We start from the raw sequence: 21692 nt of genomic DNA, 5'->3' as shown, positions 1-21692 counted from the left end.
ATGTGATCCCATGTCGAAGAATTAGAGAGAGGTTGACTAAGTTATATTCTTGATCGTCTAATCTTTCTAACACCAATTGGTTTTAGGATGGAAGTTCATTGAATTTGTGTGCAATCAACTCTCCTCTAATGTGGGTCTCGTTGTGTACAAGCTGATAATAAATTTATTATGGTATCAGACCCGACGATTTCCAATCAACTGGAAACAAAAAAATCAGTCTTCCACAAAAAACAAATTGCGGGTTCGAAAAGAATGGTGTTTCGGCCAAATTAAAAAATGGGCTCACATGTGAAGAAAGTGTTAGAAAATAGTCCACATATAAATTATTATCCCATATTAAAGAATTAGAAAGAGATTAACTAATATTTATATTAAAGAATGTAAAACACAAAAAAAAAATAAAACTAGAAAAGTATACATAACAAACTATGATATTGAAAAAAGACAATCTTTAAACCTTTTTCACGAAAAAAGGGGTTGAGAGATAGTGAGATACTCATCTCAACCTATATAAATGAAAATTTTCCAAAATAATGTCAAATTTTTTTGATGTTTCCAAATTATATTACTTGTTAAATTCATTTTCATAATATCAGTTCACCTTATTTTTCTCGCACCCTTTCAATATAATAATTAGAAAACCATTACTATGGACATGGTCCCTATATGATATCATTAGCGCCTTATAATTAGCGGCACTAATTTCAATTTTTTTGATAAAAAAATAATAAAACTCCTCCTTTGGTAAAACTACTGAAGTAAATACTAAGTGTTAATGATATTAGACATTTTATGTTGAATTTATAGAAAAATCAAAGTAAATATCAATTTATGGTGTTATGGAAGTTGATTCAACATGTACTGCATTTTAGGAATAATCTAAAAATATTCTAACATCATTTGGGAAAACAATCCCTATATTTTCAAAACCACGGTTTACTATTTGAATTCAATGAATTAAATGCCTTAAAAATCAAATAAAGTAACCTTAAATTGCACCTACTCAATTAAAAAAAAAAAAAAAAAAAAAAAAAAAAAAAAAAAAAAAAAACTACAATCTATTACAATTCCCAAAATCATGAAAAAGAAATGAATCAAAATTCAAAACGTGCTAATTTCAAGACATTCACCTTTTCTTTGCATTTTCATGTTCAATTTTTCTCTTGGGACAAAATTTCTATTCAAAAACGTAGAATTTCTTCCCTAAATTGATTTTAGGTCTAAGAAAAATTCGTAAAATTCACAAAAAAAAAACTTTTATAGAAGATTAATTACATCACAAACTGATAAATTCTACAGTTCAACCGTATCTTCACTATATTAAAAGTGTAATGTAAATAATGCTATTTTTAAATTCATTTAAATGACATGCCAAAAAAAAATCATTTCTATTCGCAAAATTCAGCCTTAATAGAGATAATGTTCATCTATCAATCGAATTAAATAATAAAAATTCAAACGTAAACGAAAAAATATATATATAAGGATAGTAATACTTTTTTATTTAAAAGTAACACCTTTTTATGATTCTCACAGTTTTCATATAGGATGGTTTTCACTTGAACTTCTCCATATATATATATATATATTTACTAGATGAGGAACTCTACAAGTTGTCAACTGGATGGCGTGAGGCTCAAGCTGTATGAAATCAAATTGAAATGTAGTCCCTCCACCCGGCACACCGAATTTGCGAATTTATTATTAATTGACGTCAAGAAATTGTGTGAAAGTCTAATATGACTTCGTTCACATTATTTTTATTGTGTATCCTTTTTGATCTTTTGTTTATAAGTTTATTCTCTTCCTTCTCTACTTCCCTAACTCACACTTCTTAACTCATACTTTTTAATTTAAATTTCATTTAATGCACGCTATTGTTTTTTTTTTTAAAGAATGCACACTATTATTATATGGACTAATTAAGTTGATACAAAACCTGAAGACCTATTCATGAATTATAGAATCCAACTCATTAAAAATAGTATTTTTTTTTGTCAATTATTAATAGATAGTTTACCAGTCAATTAAGTATTTTCAATTTGCTACATGTACCTTCTTAGGAAATTTTATCTCTATTTTCCTAATTTTGCATCCAAGAGGATTGACACATAAACTATATAAATTTTGGTTTTGATTTTGATGTGTTTTGGATAAATAATATTAATATACTAGAAGAGAAAAGAAAAAAAATCTTTATTATCCCGATTCATTAATATTTCACAAACATGAGGCAAATGATTAGCCCTAACGCCTCAATTTCAAAAATACTCAGACTAAATATTTTGAATCAAAGAAGCTTTTTTAAAAAATATTACTCAAATTATTTTAAAAAAAAATCATGTTTTTAACTAATATTTTGAAATTTTAAATTATATATATATATATATATATATATATATATATATATATATATAGTCTAACTAATAAAAATTATAAAAATATAAACAACTTGTTTATAGGTCATCTTATTGACAGATGGTATCTCACAAAAGTAGTTAACTATTTTCATTTATTTATCACTAATTCTTAAATGAGACGGTCTCAAGGTGAGACAATATCTTTGGGATTAACCCAATATATATTTTTTGTCTTAAAATAATTATATAACATTAAAGTGATCACTTATAATTTTATATAATTACTTTTTATAGTCTTAAAATGATTACTCTTAACCTTAAAAGATTACTTATAATTTTAAAGTAATCAATTGAAGAAATGGGCTATTAAACCTATTATATAGACCCGTCTCATGGTGAGACTAAGACGGTCTCATACAAGACCAGCTGTTTATTTATAAGCAACTTTTGTTCCAACTTCTCTTGACAAGATTAATGACGAGTTGGGCCGTCAGGGAATAGGCCATTATATGGAAACTAGACTGTTTTAAATTTGGGTATTGGCCCATCATTTATATGAGCTCTTTTGTTATTAGAATGAGTTGGTCATTTGGATTTGGGCTTCTAGTTTTCTATTTTCACAAATTTTCAAATTAAATTATTTCATGGTGAGATTATCTTTATTTCATTGACTCAATATATACTTTATTGTCTTAGATGCATACAATAAATTTTCTAAATTTCTATAGTTATAGTTAGAGACGTTTATTTAGGTCATCGGATTGATTTTTAGGTTAGGTAATTCGAATCGGTTCAAAAATGAATTTTATCTCTAATTTGGTGTTTACATAATTGTAAATATACAATTAATAAGGGGTCAAATCAGATCGGTTATAAAATCGGATCGGTTATAAAATCGAATCAATATCAAATTTTCAAATCTATTTTAAACATATCTTAGTTATAATTTAATTTGTCAAACAAAAAACATTTCATATCAAATTCTTAAAAAGTTAAAATTCTGAATTATATTTAGATGCAAACAAACATCCTCTCTACTAATTCCAAACCTTTGCCAACCCATTATTGTTTATCCTTTAATAAATCTAAATATAATATAATAAATGAAACAATGATACAACAATTAGGGTAAGATGTAAAACAAAATTCCTCCCTATCCCAAAATTAGGTCTACATACATTCTTTCACATCTTCCATTCCGCCAAATACATCCTTCATTTTCATGATCTCCAAACATCACCTTGAAAAATAGAGCCATCCATCTCTTACCCTTTTCATAAATATCCATCAATTTACACCATTTTCATCTTTCTTTTCTCTTCATAATTTCTTACTCTTATTTTAATTATTTAATTTTCCGTTTCAAATTAGTTGCCGTATATATTTTTTTTCGAGATCGAAAAAGTGATGTTGGAAGTGATGCTTGGAGCAGCTTTTTCAGCAGTACCATTGATATTATTAATCCCACCAATGAGAAGATTTAGCGTTTTTATGGTGAAATTTGAAGATCTTGTTCAAGATTTCACTTCTCAAACTTCTGAAATTTATGGTCGTCTCCAATTCTTTACCTCTCTTATATTTGCTGCTACTTTTCGACATAGTAGGCGGTATCATTATTAAGTCGGAAAAGATTTTCTCTCGACTTTAAAATAAAGAGCTTATATGCTAATAATTACATTATTGAACTATTTAATCTATATATGAAAAAGTCTCACGATCAAACCGTTTCGTGCAAGAAATTGCGATTAACTTGGGGATTTTGAAGAATTGGGTTAGTTGAGGGTTTAAATAGAGGCAATCTCCTTATCTTCTCGATAAAGTATGCTTTTATGTCGTTTTACCCTTTCAGACCCTAAGATATACTAGATACAACGATGTTGTTTTAATTTAGCTTTTAAATTTAAATATTTGCAGGATTTTTTTGTAGTTTAAATATATATTTTTAGGTTTGATGCTGATTTTAGTTGTTTTTATACAATTTTGTAAGCTTTGTATAATATTTAAACTTCAATTAATCTAGTTTAGTAGTATTTAATAAATAATTACTTCATATTGTTATCATTAATCATAATTATGTTATGACATACTTTGTAAAATAGTTTTTGTTTGTTTGTACATTTTATAATTTTAAATTTTAAGATGAATAATTTTAAATAATATTTTTATAAATATATAAAATTATAATATATTTATTCGAGGTTTTATTAAATTCAGCCTAATATATACTCTTAATTTTAGGTTATATATTTTTAATTATTTATTATTATATAAAATATTAAAATTTAAAATTTACTGTAAAAAATATATTAAAGTATAATAGATAACAAACAATGACTAAAGGAGTAGATAAGTTTTAATTCTTTGTGCTATGTTCTTCCCTAACTTTTGTAAAAGTATGTTAAAGAAAAAAGCTGATTTATCATAAAATGTTTAGAGAAAACAAGTATATGTCTTTAGCCTAGGATTTTGGATACGTGCGATTGTAACATTTATTTTAACATTGTAATAATCGTAGAAATAAGCCTCCAATATTAGAATAGGTTGAATTGTATTTTTTCGATGTTGTAACGTGATAATAATCGTAGAAAAAGCATCCAATAGATTCTATTGTTATGTTTAGATTTAGACTTAAATTTAAATTTGTATCAACGCTTAAAAATATTGAGTTTTATGCAAAATCATAGGGCTTGTAGAATTTGGAGTTTAAAAAATGTAGCCAAATTCTTTAAAGTTTTCAAAAAAAAATTATCAACCATGAGATCACACATGTTAATGTTTGTTTATAAAAAAATATAATAAGATAATATATCCAACTGTGTTAACTTTGTATTTGCTAGAATAAGAACATTTTGGACGACAAAAAACGAATTGACCAAAAAAACTAATAAATCAATACATTTGAATTAAATAGGAGGGGGTAATTAAGTACTCTAGTAAACTACTCTATTTATTCGGTTGGATTGAAAGTAAATATATAAAGAGGTAAAAAAAGTCAAAGTAATATAACATAGGTATTTAAAGATGCAAATAAAATTATTGAAATGATTGTGATATAAGTAAAATAAGAATAAATTAAAAAAAATGAATAAAAAAAAAGGTTGATGTCTCTCGTTTGGAGGTAAAGAATTCTCTTACCCTCCCCAAGGGTAAATTTATACCCAAAATAAGAGAACTACTTGCTATTTTCTTTATTTTTCATCACCTTCTAATTAATTCTTCCACCTTTGTAACAATCAAATTTCTTTAAACATCTATCTAACTAACCTTGTTTTCCTAATTTGACTTTTATTTACCCTCATAAATATTTGTTTTCAATTCAAGCGAACCCCCAGATTTTAATGACGTAATTAATTAATATTATAATAACTTTTAGAGATTTTACAATTACATTAAATTATTTTTTTAGTTAATTTTAGTATATTACTTTCATATACGAATTTAAATGTCAACATAGTTATATTAAAAATAGAGTTGAGCTTACTAAAATAGAGAGGTTGGAATTATAATTATTATCTTTATTAAAATTTGTGAGCACAATAAAGTAAGTTTTTTTTGTTGGATCTTGCTAGAAGGTTCACCCTAATATAAGATGAGTTAGGATTTACGAGGGAGATCCCTCATTTTTCTCTCACTCACAAAACCACGTGTTTCCCTCTCTTCCTTCTCCCTCATAGTCTGCGTCTCCTCCCCACAACCAGATCAGCAACGGCTCCTGCCCCCAAAACCAGACAAGCTGCGCCTTCTCCCCCTCACAAGTCACAACCAGCAGCACCAGCCGGTCCTCTCCCCTCCACGGCAGCAGCCGGCTGCACACTCCTAAACAGTAGCAGTTGCTGCATTTTGCGCCACCACCAACAGAGGCTGCCTGCACTACCACCAAGGTCCACCACCAGTGCCTTGTCCCGCTGTGCCACCACCACCACTCTAAACACTTGTCTTCTCACCCCTCTTCTCTTATTTCCCCATTGTAAGTGTAACACCCCTGAATTTTCGACCACTTATACGAAACCAAGACCGCAAAATATGGGAAGAAATTCGGGTGTTACATTGAAATAAAATAAATAAGATAATATCAAATTTTGAAAGAAATTATGAGTAGAAAATCCGGCAACATCTCTCCTAAAATCGAACATGTGGTAGACCAATTAGCACAATAAAAACATTAAACTAATCTAAGGCATCATTGCCTTTAAAATCTCACACCACGGCAGAATGATTCGTCGTCGGCTTCTCAAATCAACATGCCAAGCATGGATCGTGGTTCCAGTGTCAATGCTTGCGTTTAAAATGACTTAACTCTTTAAAAACCATACAAAATTATAAACTACGCAATGGAAAGACAAATATACAAAGGAGTACACAAGGCCTCATAACAAAACGTATACAACCAAAAGAAGCTCCAATGACAAAACGTATACAACACGAGCTATAAAATCGAAAGATAACGGTATGACACAGGTTATGCTTCGCCCTCATCACTCTCCCCCAATGCAATGCTATGCAAAAGAAGCTCCAATACCTGTCACGCCTGTCTATGATCCTCTTGCTACTCGACATCATACCAAAGGCCAATGTGTCATAGCAGGGCAATCATAGAAAGTCATCAAACATAAACACAAACACGTACACATCAGTAACTAGCATCAAATATAATAAGGCCAACTACTAGATAACATTATGTTATACAACAACATAAGATGGTTTCATAAGATACAAGCACAAATAATAACCGTTTATCGTCCACCTATACTTCTTAATCTCATTATGTCCATTCCAACCCAAACCATGTGTTCTTGGGTAGAATGCATGTCTTCATACTCCTCTTCTCAAAACATAAACTCTTACAAAACGCGCGTAGTATCAGCTCAACCAAGGCATTAACATACTACCTAACACATGACCCTATAGAGCTTGTCTATCTTAGAGTAGGTGTGATCATAGTCTATTTTTGGAACTGGTAACTCCCTTCAAGTAACTTAACTTAGGCGCACTTCTCACTAGCATAAACTACTCCATCATAGAATAAATTTTCTATCAATGTGTAAGCTTTCTATGAATGAATAAACTTTCTATCAATGAGTAACATTCTATCAATGGATCTTTTCTCCACTTCATGGCATAGTGACACGGCCAAGGGCGTTATCGGCCACCCGATGCCCATGGCAAAGTATGAGCTTATACCCCCTCCACCTGACCCTCTCGGGTCCTACCTTTCGGGAAAACTAACACACTGGGGTACAAATTCAGTGAAGAGGCCACCATATTGGGGTTTGCAAGGCCCGCATGGTAACACCTCGGTCAAGGGGCAGTATCGGCCACCCGACACCCAATGACAAAAGTATGCTCATACCCCCCTTTACGGTGATCCCGTCAGATCTCACCCAGGGGACTACTAAATCAACCGGATATAATCCAGTTGAGTCATGTTAACTAATCATAACCTAATGCTTGATCAAACGGGAATAACTCCCGCTTTCGACTATTAATGGGTGCCTTGGGATAGCAAAACCCACTGAACAACTCAAACAAAATACGAAATTCACCTATTAAGGTATCATTCTAACTCCAAGTAAAGAATAATCCAATTTTTAAATATATAAGGGGATGGTCCCCGCCTTCTACTAATACTCTCATTCTCTATTCTAAGCTCAAGGATTTCATAATCGATATCTCTTCATATAAAGTTTGCTCACTAGTACTAAACCAATTCGCAATACTCCATTTAAACTTGTTCATATGTTATGACATCAACTCAACAATCACATAAGCTTTCGCATCCAATAAACCAACAATCAAGTAAGCTTTCACAACAATAAAGTGCATTTTATGACGATTTCTTTAAACCAATGAGACTCAACTTATTAGGCTTCATCACTATGAAATGCCCTAAGGCTACTAGCACTTGTATAACAACATCAATACTAGCAACTTATAATGATCTTGATGTTAGTGATAGCCTTAACTTGTGATATAGTTTACTACAATGTACAAGATTACTCATGATGACAAAGGGGCATGAAAAGAAGCACTTCCCCAAGTAATTTGAAACAATAATGGCAACAATGGTTTCTTCCTAATTCAACAATGATAATATTCAACTTTAATAACCACTACCATACCACAATCGACTAACAATAATACTCAATAATGTAACAATATCCACATGTTTAATGTTTTATTGTGCTAATTGCTCTACCACATGTTCGAGTTTTAGTAGAGATGCTGCCGAAATTTTCACTCACATTTTCTTTAAGTTAATCTTAATGTTTATCTAAATTCTTTTCCTTTTCTTTTTATGTAACACCCGAATTTCCTCCCGTCCTTCACGATTTTGGTTTCGTTTTAGGGGTTGGAAATTCAGGGGTGTTACACCTTATAGACAGGGTGCATAATTTTTTTATTAGAAGATAGGTCGAGGAATGGGAAGAATTAGGTGACAGTTGAACTTACAACTCAAGATCTTTTCTTATAAGTAGTAATTGTTCTCTAAAGCCCTATTTAGTACTTCTATATATGGTTTTTAATGGTTCAACTAATTTTTACGGATTAAAACTGATTTTTACTGATTAAAATTTATTGTTGCTGATTGAAAATGATTTTAGCTATAAATTATTACTGAGTTGTACTGATTGTGCAACTAATTATAATTGAATTTTACTAACTGTAACTGATTTTACATGATATAAACTATTTCTAACTCATTAAAACTAATTTTTATTAATTATTTATTTTTTTGGTAAACTAAACCGAACTTAATTCAGAAAGACCCGATCGATCCAACACGAATGCGCAATATAGCCTGCCTGCAGTCATCCACTATCATGCGCGTACTCATCACACCGTTTAAGGAGAAGGATAGAAGATAAACCCCAAAAAACCGCCAAAAAAATCTCCAAAACCTCTGAATATGCCATCAACAATGGCGCTTACCGGCGATATAGCGGCATTTTCTGTCTCCAAAACTCTTTCTCTCATCTCTTCTCTACCGCAAACTTCTAGACCCTTATCTTTTCCTTCTCACATTTCGCTTTCTCTCTCCAATCCTCTCCTTAAACCTTCTCAAAACCTCCATTTTCGACCTTCTGTTCTTCGCGCGCAGTCCTCTAATGGCGCTATTGACGCTCCAGGTGAACCAAAAGTAGACGGAGGAGAAGTAGAAGAAGAAGAGCTTTTGGATTACGAAGGTTATCAAAGTGAAGGAAGTGATGAGGATTTTATCATCGATGAAGAAGAGCTTGAAGCTGAAGCTAGGGTTGCTGTTCGAGAGTTTTCAACGTCCTTATCTCGTGAATTGCGGATTGGTATGTTCAGTTGAAGCCTAATTGATAAGGATTTTCATGTCAAAGTGACATTTGCTAATTTACTGTTATTTGATGCTTATATTTTTATTTGAGTTTTTTTTTTTATGCAATTATACCGATATGAAATTCTCGTAGCATAAGATGTTGAAGTTGCGTTTTAATTGAAGTAGTTGTTGAATATTGTGCGCGGACAGCAGAATCATTCACCAAAAACAATCAATAAACAATAAAATAAATAACAACAAAAAGAAAACACAACAAGAATGTGATAGCTACGTGCACGGAGAACAAAATTTCACTATGTAAGAAGATAGAGTACACGATGACAAAGAGTTTTATACTGCTACCTAAAACTCATTATTTTGTGCTCTCTTGATTAATACCTCTCCTTTTACCTTGCAAATGGAGGGTTTATATATATATTTCCGGTCACAAAGAGATTAATTAACAGTCACATAACTAAGCACACCATAACTGCAAAATTAATCGTGTAAGTACGTGCAGATGTGCACAGTCTCAACCGAGACTCTCAGCCTCCGTCGAATCTTCTTTGAGTCTCGCCTGAGATCTCCACGGAGACTCTTAGTCTCGACCGAATCTTCTTTGAGTCTCGCCTGAGACTCAACATGTCCAAAGTCATTGTGTTCCACAATCTTTAATCTCGACCAAACTTAGAATCAATCTTGACCGAGACTCTCGGCCGAGACTCATCACCAAATACTCCAAGCTCCAATCCTTCTGTCTTTTCCGCATACTAATCTTGACTGAGATTAATGTTAGTCTCAGTCGAGACTAAGCCCGTTACTGACCGAAACTCTCAACCACTCTGCTTGTTTTTCTTCATGTTTCAGACTATCAGATTTAGTTCAAGTCACCAAACATCAACATTGGATATGTTTAAAAATGTGGATTGACTTGCTTATTAGTATTGTAATTTTGTTCTCCCATTAATAAGTAAATCATTATCTGATACATGATTTGAATTCCACATGTTATATTATCATTGTATTCGATTTCGTGGTTGGATATGTTGAAAAATTATAGAATAGCAAATTGTTATCCTCTCACATGCGCCATAAATCAACATTTGATATATGCTTTGCATCGATATATGTGGAATTAAATTTGTAGTGGATTTGTTTGCCGAATATGCTAAAAAAATTGGTGGAGCTGATCACTTCTTTTTTGTTCTGTTTTGAGCCATTAAGGAAGTTCTAATAGAGGTGATCTTGGTTATATCGGAGATTGATGTAGCAAAACATTTCCTCTAAAATGAACATAAGACAATATTTTGAATCAATGCTAAGAAATGCTTTGTATCTTAAATAAATAGTCGTGTAGAACAACTAACTTAAAGAGCGGATTCATTTCAGTAGTTTATGTTTGAGCTAGCTGTTTTACTATTCATGTGGATGGAATATGGATTAATGATATCGCCATATCAGTGAGTAAGCTATAGAAATTATTGTTGTTAATGTGCTGAATATTTTGGAGTCAATTGCATGTTGACCTACTGAGCTAGTTTCATTCCTCACCCTTCTTTGCATTGAACATTGATCACAGAGGAACGCGAAACAAAAATTCGCGGAGAAGCAGTTGGGAAACAAAAGCGACTGAAAATTGCGCCGAAAAATGTCAGTTATTTAGTTGATGTATATTTTCAGGGATATTTTTTGAAAATATATGTGTTTTTTCTAATTTGGGGAAAAGGGGCGGGGGATTTGAAGCTCATTGTAATCTTGAATATAATTGTACATGGAAAAAGGGCAGGGCTTAACATTGTCCCTATTGCATTTCCTACTGTCAGTGCTGAGCTATGTTATTTTTGGCTCACTAAATGTTTTCTGGAGCCATTTACTATTTCAGTATAGATTTAGATTTGCTTGATATGTTTATCTGTTGATTTATTTGATCTTGCAGATGCAGGTACCTGAACATCTTCTTCCAAAGGTTGCAATTGTCGGAAGGCCAAATGTTGGTAAATCAGCATTGTTCAACCGTCTTGTAGGGGTATTTCTTGCTACCTGAAATTTGAAGTTTCTCCTATTGTTTTTTTGTTCTCCATTAAATTTTAATCTCTTTCCATAGGGTAACAGGGCAATTGTGGTTGACGAACCTGGGGTTACTAGGGATCGTTTATATGGAAGGTCATTTTGGGGAGACCATGAGTTTATGGTCATTGATACTGGAGGTGTTGTCACATTATCGAAATCACAGGAAGATGTTACTGAGGACTTGAATGTGTCCACTACGATTGGTATGGAGGGTATCCCTTTGGTTGCTAGGGAGGCTGCTGTAGCTAAAATGCCTACTCAAATTGAGAGGCAAGCAGCTATAGCTGTTGAAGAGTCATCAGTTATCATATTTGTTGTTGATGGTCAGGTGAGCTGATCTCCTGCTAGTGTTTTACATTTTTTGTTGCTCTCTTGAGTTTTTTTAACTTGTAAATAAAATTTTTCTTATTCTTATCAAACAGGGATATATAAAGTATTTTACACATCATTTGTTGGGCCAATGCCTTAAAAAAGTTTTGTTTAGACCATCCATCAAGTCCTTTTGCAAATAAAAGAAGATGTATTCTTCTCCCTCTTCTTTGATCATGTTTGTTACATTTCTCTAAATTTCTCTTTTAACTCAAGTTAGAGGTCCAACTTCATTTTAAGTTGCTGGTTCAATAGAATTTCAGATTTCAGTTGCTTAGTTTGTAGAGAATTTCAGGGTATATTTATGTGGAAGGAATAGCAAAATAATAATGTGGACAATAAAATTTAGAGTGGTATTGAACAACTAATGCTTAAAGTAATAATAATATCACTAGAAATATATAAGATTACAATATATATACTATTACTATATTGTAGTAGCTCACTCTTATTCTTACAATAACTCACTCTAAAATATTGCTCTCACTTTTGCTTTACCACTCAAGAATGTTGTGGTGGGATGAGAAAAATGCAAGTGATGAGCACCCTATTTATACTACTAGAAATGCTCTAAAATTCAACAAAGGTCGGCAAGTAATTAAAACTTTTACACTTAACTTAATAGGGAGGGGGTGATAGAAGTAGAATTTTACCACCCTTGGTTGTAAATTTTTTGACTAATTTATGCATTGATAAAAGAGAAGTGGTTGATGACTTTGTTTAACATAGTTTCAGTGGCAAATCTTCAGATTTGAATGGGTTACAACTTACAACTTACAAATAAACCCATTAAATGACCCTTTAACCAGAATAATTCATATGTCTACAACAAACTTGTGGCTAACGTCTGTGAATCAAATGTTCCATTTCCTCTTTTGAAAATTCACATCAAAAATATTATTTTCTTATTAACTTTTTTACTTACTTATATTCTTATGAGATCTAGTTATTTACTCAATTGCCATTACATTATCACAAATACTCATGAAATGGAGAAAAAAAGTATAAAAACCACCTAAAATTGAAGAAAATGATTCAAAGTATAGTACTGAACTACTTCTATCAAAACAGGGAACGAACATGATTCAAAAGGTAAATATGATTTTGAACATGGAAAACGCTAAAAAAACTACTTGGAAGTTGTACCACAATTTCACAAGTTGTATCAGAGTTCTTAATTATTTGAACAGAACCTGTCCCCTGTAGAAAACCACCACACTAGCTGTTAATTTTATTTATTTGAATTGTAGAAAGAGTATATGTCTGTTTGCTTCTTCCATAGAATGGCAGTATATCTGCAACCCTTCACCCCCATTGCATCCACCACTGTTTGGTTTTAACTGTTAAACACCTGTGTTACTACATGCTTACACAAATGTCTTGGTGATTCAGAAGGCCTGATCTCCTTGTTTTTCATTCAATCTTTCTCTTTCTTGCTTTTCCTTGTCTCTCTTGTCTTTCTCTTGCCAATCTACTATCCAGACTCCTGGCTAATTATCCCCAAACCGGATCATGGAAAGGTGGATTCAACTAACTTGTGATGTTGACATTATGATTTTGTGTTAGTTTGTGTTTCTTAAAAATTTTTAGTTGCACCTTTTTAGCACTTAATTGATCATTCTGCCTTGCCAAGTAAATCTCATTCAGACAATGCTGAACAGGCCGGCCTAACTGCAGGTGATGTGGAAATAGCTGATTGGTTGCGTAAAAACTACTCAAGGAAGAATATTATACTTGCCGTTAACAAATGTGAATCTCCCAGTAAAGGGCTAATGCAGGCATCAGAGTTTTGGTGTTTGGGGTGAGTTTTCAATGCTTATGGAATTGCAGCTTCTACAATATTGTTGGTCTCTGTTGGAGGTGTTTGCTTAATTTCATTTTTTAGCAAATAGTGGTATCATTGTACATTGCTATCTTTTTGTCTGATGATTTTTTTGCTTCAGCAGTTTGTGTTCTTCACTCCCTTCTCCCTTCTCCCCTCTTTTGTGAGTTGTAGTGAGTCTGGTATTTAGCTTAATATGGTTAAAGTAGTGCTTAAATCAGTTATGATGATTCTACAGTAACCATGATGACTTACTGCGAGTAAAAGCAAATGCAGTAACCATGTTGGACTTTGATTTGGCATTGATAAAACTTGCATAGGATATGGCTCTAAATTGGAATCAGTGACAGATTAGGATCCAATTCCAGGTGATGGATCCAATTGTGAATTTACACTTGCGACTCTGCACGATGTTATTGGTGTCCTGATTGCAACCGTAATTGTGTTTTTGCTTGATATTAATTATTATGTGGATCAAAATGCCCCAGTGAATTAATTTGACAGCAGTATTTTTAGTGCAATCCTTAAACTCGACTTTTTAACATCCAATTATATTCAGAGAAGCCGCTCAATTCAGAAAAAGTTCCATCTTTACATATGCCTAGAAATAGCGAATACATGCTTCTTGCCTGTAGAATATATCTTATAGCCTGTGGACTATCAGTCCTTTATGAGGCTCGATGGATGTATACACGCTAGATTACTATGGTTGAAACATTAAGGAATTAGAATGTCTAAATATTATCATGTTTTCAGTTTCATCTTTCGTTTAAACTGTTTTCGTTTTTTGTTGGTGAATAGGTTGTCGCCTATGCCTGTATCTGCTATCTCTGGAAGTGGAACTGGGGAGCTCCTTGATCTTGTTTGTTCTGTGATGACACAAGTTGAAGTAAGATATATATATATATATATATATATATATATATATATATATATATATATATATATATATATACATATATATATATATATATACATATATATATATATATATATATATATATATATATATATAGTTACTAATTGACTTTTTTGAACCTAAAATGACATTTCATAAGACTGAAAATACTGAAGACTTTTAGTGATTCAAAAAAAAAATAGCCATTGGTTTCTGGTTTGTATTCCCCTTGTTGCTCATAAATGGACTTCTCTTTGTATTCTGTTAGTATCTTGAGTGTCGTCAACTCTTGAAGTGTGCATTTGACAGGCTTTGTGTTTTGCAAATTTAGGACCTTGTTTATCTTGAAGAAGAAGAAAACTATATTCCTGCTATTGCAATTGTGGGCAGACCAAATGTTGGAAAAAGCAGCATATTGAATGCGTTAGTGGGAGAGGACAGGACCATTGTGAGTCCAATCAGTGGCACTACTCGTGATGCCATTGATACTGAATTTATCGGACCAGATGGCCAGGTCTGACCCTGTTGTGCTTTTTTTATCAATATTATTGTTATAGTTATTTATGTTACAATTTTTCTATATATTAGTATTTGGGGTTGGACTTTCTGACTTGGCGTGAAATGCTTTTGTGTTGACTTTGAATATACTTGTACCAAGTGTCGAGTTTTATCACATAAGGACATTTCCTGTCATTTTTGGTTGTCTGAACTATGAATATGACCATGAAACTTTAGGTCCAGAATACATGCTTTTCAAATCTTCACTCCTGTCTCTCTAGGTTTAATACGATTGAAGAAACATGAAACTATGTGCTGTATCACATTTCAAATTGTTTGTACTGAAACTATACGAAAACACGATTCAAAACCCTAAATTAACATTTCTCGTTTTTAGATGGAATTTTTTTTTATTTAAATTTTTTTTCCTTTTTACTATTATGGCTATATAATATGATACTTTTGTTATACAAGACTTAAGATTTATGATTAGTGTTATGGTTATATTTCTTGCTTATGATAATGTATTTGGAATATTGATTACACCATGATCTTATCTTGGCTTATATTGGATCAAATTGTTTCCTAAGTTACCAAAGCACTAAATTAACATTTCTCATTTCTTGTTTCGTTTCTCATATTGAGTCGAATTTCGTTTCATGTAACATTTATCCTGCCTCCCAAGCCTATTGCCCCCTGGCCCCTCTAAAATGCAGCTGGGTTGTTAGTGGTCCACCACAATCATGCTGTTGTGTCTATTTTTGCAGACGACTACCTTTATAGGAAATAGCTCCCCTTTGTGCATCCTTGTGTTACTTAATTCGCTCAAAGTGTGCCAATATTAACCTGAAATAGCCTAAAATTCACTTGAATTAGTTCGCAATTCACAATTTTCTATACACAATTCGTCCGGTGATTAGTGAATCAGATAACACTACTCTTTTCCTCCCTCATTGTAACTCTCACTGTATTCCTCTTCAGCTCTCCAGCCATGATTCCAAATTCATCCAGCTGCTTCATGTCAGCCCAATTACCCGTGAAAACGTTTTCCCTCTTCCCCCTCTTTTTTGATGTCATTATACTGTACTATCCTTTATTGCATAGTTTTAGCAGTTAAAGTGGCTTGCTAGAATGCTAGGGACTCTTGTGGTGGGATATTTGTAACTTTTAGATTTATTTTTCAGAAGTTTCGGCTAATTGATACTGCTGGAATTCGAAGAAAAGCAGCTGTTGCTTCTTCAGGGAGCACTACTGAGGCTTTATCTGTTAATCGAGCCTTCCGTGCTATTCGTCGCTCAGATGTTGTAGCTCTAGTGATCGAGGCAATGGCATGTATTACAGAACAGGTAAAATTTCTTCTCAGTAAGTCAGTATCCTAGTGGCATTTAAAGTGATATAGATTTTGATTGAAGCTCTAGGTTTTTAGCAATCGTGGATGAATCTTCTTTCTTGTGCACTGTGTCCCAAAGTTAGGCTTTTACTACCGTTGATGTGAAGGTCTGGTAATCTGGTTCTGCATTATGTGAAATCTTTATGTTTTTAGTCTCAGTTTTTGCTAAAAAAGGTTTTTCTGATAGAAATAGTGTCATGACACTGGCGGTCAGTCTTGGAACTTTGTGTTGATTGTAGAAGAGGCTTTTTTTTTTGCCTCCTAACATTTTTGGATACTGCAGTTGTGTTTGGAAAAAAAAGGCTGGTGTCTGTACATTACATCTTAGTGTCCCGTTTGTTTTTGTTTCCATCTTTTCTTGTAGTAGTTCGGGTCAAGATGGATGCATTGCCAATGCTAATTCAAGGATGAGGAAAATATGTGTGTTTAGTGAGCAATGGGTTGGACTTGGATCGGATTATGCATTGTTCGAATTCACCCGAGTATTACTCGGAATTTTGTTTCACCTCTGACTCGGACTCAGATTAGACTCAGATTATACATCCTCTGATTTCACTCCGACTCAGGTTCTCCCGTTCGCGGACCGCTGACGGAGTCCAATTATGACGTCTTTTATTCAAAATTACAAATTCAAATTTTTTTAACTGTATGGAAGTTTATAAAAATAATGTCTTTGGAATAGCCTCTAATTTGCTCAAATTCTAACAAATAAATATAGTTCGACCAATTCAACTAAATAGCTATGCTATGACTTACCCGAATTTACATTATTACGAAAAAAAACTCATTACAAAGATTCCTTTCGAATAGGCACAACAGTGTTTGAATAATGTGGAAATATCGAGGAAAATTCTTCTATGATGGGTTCAATAACTCTACCACCAATATAAACAGATAAATAACGTCAAAATATTTATATGTTTATATATCAATCCTAAAATATAAATTTTTCTGAAATAAACCATAAGATATATATATATATATATATATATATATATATATATATATATATATATATATATATATATATATATATATATATATATATATATATATATATATATATATATTTGAACTATTTGGAGTTAGATGCCAGATTCTATTGGAGTTGGAGTCGAGTCGGATTGACGGATTTTTTCTCAGATTTGACTCCAATTCGAATCCGAGTCGGAGTCCGGGTATATGATCGAATTTGGATACAGACTTCTTTTCTTTTTATCGGATTTGAATCGGATTAATTTTCTTGGATCGAGTCGGACTAGGGTCAAATTCAGACTAAGTTGTCATCTCTACTTTGATGCATGAACTTTTAGCTTTGAATTTTTTTGTGGTTTCTTGAGGCTCTATATACGTTGATACTTTGTTTCAGATTCAGCTGCACAGTGCTTGTTTTCTACATTCCCTCAGTCCATTCTGAATATTCTCCCCTTACTCCAATTATAATTATTGCTTGTGAATTGTGATTTCTTCCATTTGGGGAGAGAGAAAAAATAGCCGCCTTTGGGCATTGATTTTTTAAACTTCACATAGTGATTTCCTTTCATAATTGTCACGTGGAAGTGTGACTGTACATTTGAGATTAGGAGAGTTGCAATTTTGTCTGCATGATTTCCATACCTAACGAATGGATCGGAACCAGTGGAAAGTTGAATTGTCGTTGCAGTATGTTTTTACATTTGTGTAGGCTGATGAATAAAGTGCCTATGCTTCTTGATGACCTCCCTTGACTCTTATAACGTTTTATCTTACCAGTCGGAGGGGTTGATATCTTCTGTCTTATTTCCCAGGACTACAAAATTGCAGAACAGATTGAAACGGAAGGGAAGGGTTGTTTGATAGTTGTAAATAAATGGGATACTATACCAAATAAGGATCAGGAGACGGCTACAGTGTATGAACAAGATGTTAGACAGAAGATTCGCAATCTTCATTGGGCACCCATTGTTTATGCAGCTGCAATATCTGGTCAAAGTGTTGACAAGTATGATTATTTCAGTGTTTTTTCTTTCTAATATCTCAATATTAGTAACTGGAATTTTATGCGGGATTAAAATTCTAGTGTTCTTTATGAATACATGTGACTTGTGAGACTGATACATAAGCTGATGATTGTTTATACGAGTCTTCTTTGTATAACTATACAATAGAAAGCTTTCTTTGCTACTCATTGGTTAGTGTGTTCAAATAAATTCTCATATGTTGACTGTAGCAATAAATCAGTGCCGACTTCTTTTGATCTTTCAGGGGAAGAAATCATCAGTTGAAGCCCAGGCCTAATCATAATCATGCTCATCATTATGTTTCTCCTTCCAATATCTGTTATGCGTGTACTTGTTTCAGCTCATGCCTCATGATGTCTGAAATTATTGGCACAGCAAATAACAGCCCTATCTTGTGTCCTCACCATTGAGGAATATATAACCTCGGGCTGTGGTATCAATTAAAGCTGAAAATTTTCAATGAGAACCCTGGAATTTTAAGCTGATAGTATTATTGATGTGAATTGATGTAACAATAAATTGTAAATGTAGCGTTTAAGTGGAGCTCATAACAGGCATAGAGTTTATTCTTTATTGTGTGGTTTGCTGTGGTGCTGAAGTTGGTGATGATATGCCATAATTGTAGAAGCTTTCAGTTGTAGCTTATTAAGTTTGATTGGAAGCTCGTTCTCTTTTTAAAATGTTTGTTCAGGGATATGAAATTTACATTCGAAATATATTCACATAATATACATTGCTTCATTCATCTAACGGAGTGGGGAGCCATTGGATGACATACTATTACATTTAATAGCAGTTACCCTTGCTCAAGTTCTGATTTGGCATTTATTTGTATGTTTGTAGAATCATTGTTGCTGCCAGCATAGTAGAGAAAGAGAGATCAAGGAGACTAAGTACGGCTACATTAAATCAAGTTGTCCGAGAGGCCGTGGCTTTTAAAGCTCCACCAAGGACTAGGGCCGGAAAGAGAGGACGTGTTTATTATTGCACACAGGTATCTTTGGTTATGGTTTATTTGTTTCAGAAACACATTATGCTTGCTTATTTTCTGGAAGATAATAAACCTGGGCCCCATAGTTTCTTAAACACAGTTTTCTTTGTGCATATTGTCTTTTACAATCAGGGATAACACGTGCTACCATATTCACATGCCACCAATGACATTTGTATGCTATTATGTTCAATCACCATATCTATGCTACATGAGAAACATGTGAGCTGCTAGCATTGTTGAATTTTTTAATACTGCTATGCACATTTTGTGTGCATTGTATCTGGCTGCTACAACCTATGTTTGCTGTATTAGAATTATTGCTGTGAGGCAAGGCTCAGCCTAATGCCTATCTGTAACAAACATTCTTCATGTGAAGACAAAAACTTTCAGCTAACTCCTTATTTGATTAAAAAACATAAGAATATTTAGTGTTTTAGCCTTTTTATTGAAAGATGGGTTTACAAACTTCAAACTATGCTCATTGTAGGTGGTCCTAAACTGTAAAAACAGCATGTAGTAATTATCAAATCAATTGTTTTAAGTTTTACAGTGTACATGACATCTAAAAATAGTTCCATGAATATCTTGTGAAATGCTTTCTTTATTTCTCCAATACCATGAATACATTGACTATATTTAACTGATATCAGGAAACTTTATTTGATGGTCATTGTTCTAGATTGAGTATATTCTATGGCTGAGCAATATTTGTTACATAAGTTTTAAAAGCTCATAAGCAGATCATTCGCGACATTCAATGGTGTACTTGTATTTTTTCTATTACTTGGAAGTTCTAATGGTTCACATTTTTGCAACAGGCTGCTATCCGACCTCCCACATTTGTTTTCTTTGTTAATGATGCAAAGCTCTTTCCAGAGACTTATCGTCGCTATATGGAGAAACAATTGCGTTCTGATGCTGGATTTTCTGGTACTCCAATTCGTCTTTTATGGCGCAGCAGAAGGAAATCTGGCAAAGAGCATGCAGGTGATTGTTCCATTTCAGCTTTGAAAAACTCTTTAATTACTGATATCTTTGTTAACTGATTACTAGAAAATTGACAATACTGTCTCTGAATTAACCAAGTTTAATGCGGGTTCACGAGGAGAAAATTTCGACCTCTTTGTATGAGGTGTAAACATGTATCCTTATTTATTTCTTATATTTTTGAATGGTGTACTTCTATATGATTCTCACAATATTATTTCATAGGCTGCACTACTGATCCTTATTACCCGCATTGTTCTATAGGAGGCACCTCAACAAAGACAAGAGCCAATCTTTCAAAAAATCAAAGAAAAGAAGTCGTGAATGTATAATATCTTCCATCTGACAACTAGCATTATTGGTAAGGGTGGAGTTCTAGCTTGTTGTTTCAGCCGAGGAACTTAAAGCCAAGTTACTGTTAACCTGCTCTGCGTCTTGAAGTCCTGCATTTTTGAATTGTGATGTTTCATGTCAATACATTACTTCATCCATGAATACGAAGCTCCAGCTCAGCTATCGCCTAAAATCTGCTGTGATTGTTATGGTTATCATGTAGTTCATATTCTAAAATCAGTGAAATTTGGGTGTGAAAGAACCCAAATTATGATGATGGCAAGTCACAGCTGCTACTAATTTTCTTTCTGGTCCGTCTGTGGCTTTTGTTATAGTAAAGCAAATATTTGGCAAAAACTTAATGCAACTACCTTGAAATACCATTTAAAATGTGCCAAATATGACAGTTTAGAGAACATCATACCTGTTCCGCGTCAAATATAATTTATGTATTCATATTGTAATTTGTTTAATGTTTGCTGATCCCAAAACTATGGTTCGGTTTTTGTTTACTGTGAATAATCGTTCTCCTTTGAAACTAACAGGTTCAAATCTTTTGAAGGACTTACAGTAGATTGTAGATGAGTAGATCTACCTCTGGTTTTCCGTTTTCAGATGATTTGGGTAAGATGCATTTACTTTCTATTTCTATGTAACATAATGAGTCAAAATGAAAAGAACACTAG

The 21692-nt window shown here is 32.9% G+C and overlaps 1 protein-coding gene across 3 annotated transcripts; it reads left to right on the top strand.

Annotated features, from left to right (window-relative positions):
* The first annotated feature begins 9178 nt into the window (after window positions 1–9178).
* Window positions 9179–21689, top strand: LOC130828905 (uncharacterized). Of its 3 annotated transcripts, XM_057694942.1 has the most exons (13): window positions 9180–9661; window positions 11225–11295; window positions 11582–11671; window positions 11750–12043; window positions 13746–13885; window positions 14708–14795; window positions 15136–15318; window positions 16487–16648; window positions 18480–18673; window positions 19536–19686; window positions 20505–20673; window positions 20938–21034; window positions 21552–21689. In XM_057694942.1, exons 1-12 carry the CDS (start codon window positions 9268–9270, stop codon window positions 21003–21005), a joined length of 2004 nt encoding a protein of 667 aa, XP_057550925.1. In that variant the 5' UTR covers window positions 9180–9267; the 3' UTR covers window positions 21006–21034; window positions 21552–21689. The 3 variants fall into 3 exon arrangements, with proteins under 3 accessions (XP_057550926.1, XP_057550925.1, XP_057550924.1); XM_057694943.1 differs by lacking the exon at window positions 21552–21689 and having other exon boundaries at window positions 9179–9661; window positions 11588–11671; window positions 20938–21530; XM_057694941.1 differs by lacking the exon at window positions 21552–21689 and having other exon boundaries at window positions 20938–21530.
* The last annotated feature ends 3 nt before the right edge of the window (window positions 21690–21692 follow it).

The sequence above is a fragment of the Amaranthus tricolor genome, chromosome 12 (genome assembly GCF_026212465.1).
Source record: "Amaranthus tricolor cultivar Red isolate AtriRed21 chromosome 12, ASM2621246v1, whole genome shotgun sequence".
Lineage (NCBI taxonomy): Eukaryota > Viridiplantae > Streptophyta > Magnoliopsida > Caryophyllales > Amaranthaceae > Amaranthus > Amaranthus tricolor.
Note: the sequence above shows the minus strand (reverse complement) of the source record. Positions and strands in the feature narration are given on the sequence as shown.